This window comes from Mus caroli, unplaced genomic scaffold, assembly GCF_978045245.1.
Source record: "Mus caroli unplaced genomic scaffold, Mus_caroli_1 scaffold_2, whole genome shotgun sequence".
NCBI classification, from domain to species: domain Eukaryota; kingdom Metazoa; phylum Chordata; class Mammalia; order Rodentia; family Muridae; genus Mus; species Mus caroli.
The window spans coordinates 14,820,314-14,823,740 of record NW_028227257.1 but is presented as its reverse complement, the minus strand read 5'-3'; the positions used below and the strand labels follow the sequence as shown (position 1 = coordinate 14,823,740).

The 3,427-nt window shown below is 46.2% G+C and overlaps 1 protein-coding gene across 1 annotated transcript; it reads left to right on the top strand.

The window, feature by feature from the left end:
- Positions 1-748: 748 nt before the first annotated feature.
- Positions 749-3,047, top strand: LOC110290489 (kappaPI-actitoxin-Ael3a-like). Its single transcript, XM_021157043.2, has 4 exons — positions 749-878; positions 1,422-1,430; positions 2,059-2,228; positions 2,991-3,047. Exons 1-4 carry the CDS (start codon positions 749-751, stop codon positions 2,997-2,999), a joined length of 318 nt encoding a protein of 105 aa, XP_021012702.1. The 3' UTR covers positions 3,000-3,047.
- Positions 3,048-3,427: the final 380 nt, after the last annotated feature.

Below are 3,427 nucleotides of genomic sequence, written 5' to 3'. Positions count from 1 at the left end.
GACTTTTAAATATAATCCTTTCTATAAAAGATTCAAGCCCTTAGACTTCCTAAATCGATTCTTCCTAAATCTTCCTAAATTTTGCAGAAATGTTTAAGTATCGTTTTTCCAGGATAAAGTAACTCACTCTTGAATTCTCAGACTCAGACTCAAGACTCATAAATACAAATAGGACATAGCTGTTGTTAGAACAGATTCACGTTCTAGATATGTGGATACATGTGTGAGGAGAAATGGACCATAAAACCTGAGAGGGGAAAGATGGCATTGGAGAAAGAAGTGCCATGGGACGGGTGTGGCATGAAGGCAGAGGGGTTAATGGAGGCAGAAAGAGGCGGACGGAAGAGGGGGTGGGCAGGAGAGGGGGTGGGGGGAACAAAAGCAAGTATGAAAATTCTATGATGGAACTACCCATTGTTTTCTGTACTCGTTCTTAAAACCATGAGAAGAAATGTATTGACAGTTTACGTTCTAAGAAGCTCTAACCCATAGTTGAAGAGAGAGAAAGAGGTGGGGGTTTCCTCCTCAGGGCTCTGTCAAACATGGTCTTTCAAACTCCATGGCTGGATACCCAAGCACTTATTGTCCTGCTCACTGCACTGATTCTGGCTCCACCAGAACCGTGTCCAGGCCCTGGGGAAATTAAATTCAAATATAGGTTCAACTTCTCAGAGAAGCTGAAGCTCCGCCTCCAAGGCAGGGTACTTCAGTGTAGCCTGGGTCTCTCCTGTCTGCTGTCAGGAGCGCCATGGAGGGTCCAGGGATTCGCCTTGCCCTGTGGCTTCTAACATTTGCCATGTCCCTGTCGATGCTATCTAGTAGTTTGCTATTTCCTGCAGGAGTCCGAAGTCAACTCTGCGAAAGCGGGCACCTTGGAGGTAAGCAAAACTGGAAATGTGGCCTGGAGGAAAACGGTGAAGGGGATGGTATGGCTGACGACCAGCTCCAAACCCTCCTTTTCTATCAAACCCCGTGGGTTGGGGCTTCTGATTATATTGAGTTCCCAGTTTAGGTTAAAGAAAGAGCGGGGTGGAGAAGTAGAATCAACTTAGGTTACAAAAAGAGACTGAGAGTGATATTAGGGATGTTCAAGAAATGCCCCCCTCTTGTGTGTGTGTGTGTGTGTGTGTGTGTGTGTGTGTGTGTGTGTGTGTGATGAGTTTCATTTCTATTCAGTACATAATCCTAGGAGCACTATGCTACCTTTCTTGGATTTAGAAAGTTCATGGCCATCCTCTACACCCCTGTGCTACTTTTTAAATTTGTATTCTAATGGGCACTTTGGGAAAACTCAGAGTGGAGATGGGAAAAATCCCAATCATGGAAGGGGCTAGAGCTGGGCATCATGACGAGCAACATTAACTCTTTGTCTCCAACATGGTCACCATGGCTCCTGCTGGAACCCACGTGTATGCGGACAGCAAAAAGAAGTGAGTCTAGGGGGTGTGAATTAAGAGAAGCAGGAGTGGGGAGGACGGTAGAGAGGTAGAGACGTGAAGAGAAAGGAGACTGCCAGACCTGGCAGCGGAAGCCTAGCCTTCGGGAGTAGATATGCAAGGTGGGAAGGCTTTTTAACATATGTGCTCTGGTAAGGAGGAACGGGACTAAAGAAGGGTTCCAATGGGTGAGGACCTACAGGCACCAAGTTAGATGCTCGCTTGGGTTCCCAATGGGTGAGGACCTACAGGCACCGAGTTAGACGCTCACTTCCGTTTCCAAGGAACGAGGACCTACAGGCACTGAGTTAGATGCTCGCTTGCAGAGCTGAGGGAAGTACAGAGAGACTCTGGAAGTGGGATGCTTAATGTGAATAAGAAATATTGGGGAAGATGGAGGGTGTGGTCCTCTTCTAAGTATCCTCTGTAACATAAACCCAGGTTATAGCCCAGGTTTACTGTCCTGTATCACAGACAGAGCTAAGGGATTATAACTTGCTCCTCAAGGATAAAATCAGATTTATATGGGGGGGCAGAGGAGAGCATTAGTAATCTGAGTCTGTAGAGAAAAGAGTGATAATTCTTTTAGTAAGAGGGCTAAATCTGGGCTTCTTATTGACAGTAATATGCAACCAACCGGTAAAGAAGGGTTTCTGCAGCTTCAGTTTCTACAGATACTACTTCAACCCAGAATCGGCCCTATGTGAGCCCTTCATCTTCACTGGCTGCGGGGGCAACAGAAACAACTTTAAAACTAAATACCTCTGTGAAGTCCGTTGCATTCACGTAGAGGTAAGCCTCTCAGAGCCTCACCCCACCATTAAGGATACTGTGTGGTTGGGACCACTGTTTTACAGGCAGCATCTAGAAAGAGACTAGCGGGAAATGAGCCAGGAATCAATAAATTAATTCCTCGTACAGATAGGTGAGTCTTCAGTCCCACTGTCCCCTGTTGTTTTTCAAGCTGAAAAGCAAATCCTAGCCAACCATGGTGGCCTTCTCGTGTCATTCCAGCATTCAGGAATCTGAGGCAGGAGTCTGAGGCTAACCTGGGCTATGTAGTGAGTACCAGGTCAACTTGGGATATATAGTTAGTTAGTTAGTTAGTTAGTTAGTTAGTTAGAAAGGAAAAGTGGGAAGGGATGTGGAGAAGGCTGGGGGAGGGGATAAACAGGCTGGGGGAGTGGTTAAGCATGATCAAACATGTCATATGAAACCTTCAAAAAACTCATAGGTGTGTGTGTGTGTGAGAGAGAGAGAGAGGCTGGCTCTCTGAGAGCCTCACAGGTTGCTGTTTGGTGGTTACAAGAAAATCTCCAGAGGCGTCCAGAGAATGGAGATGACGGCAGTCATAATACAACGCCTGCCATAGCGCTCTAAACAGAGCATCCAGTCTGCATAGTCCCACAATACAGCATCATATCCACTTACTGATAGGAGAATATTATCTATAGACAGCTGTGAAATTTGGGTGATAATCTTAAGAACCAGTTGATTGGGTCCTTTTAACTATACCGATGACCATAACAATCGCAAATTTTAATCTATTAACAGAAGGACTAATCCAAACCCAGGAAAGCAGTAAGCGAAGGATGCAAGGAGCAGCGCCAGGCTTATGCAGAGGGAATAAAGTTGAAACTTTTGACAACATTTATGTTCATTTCCTTGCCCGGGGTTTGCCTTTTCCACGGGCTAGCTGTCTGCAATTTTAATTGATATTTTCCTGAACTTCAGCCCCAGTATGAATTCATCCATCACTCCCATCCAACCATCCAAGATGCTTCTGGCAGAAGCTACATAGAAGACCCCTTCATGGGCACCAGCCTCTTCCTTCGGAGCCAATCCCTGTGGTGTCCTTCGCCTTTGCTATCGCACTGCCATTGTTTCCACCAAAGTAACTGTCACTCAGTTCTCATTCCTGCCACAACTCAACTGTCAGCCAGCCCTCAAGCATGTCCGTGTTCTGGGGACGTGTCTCTGGCATCCCAGTT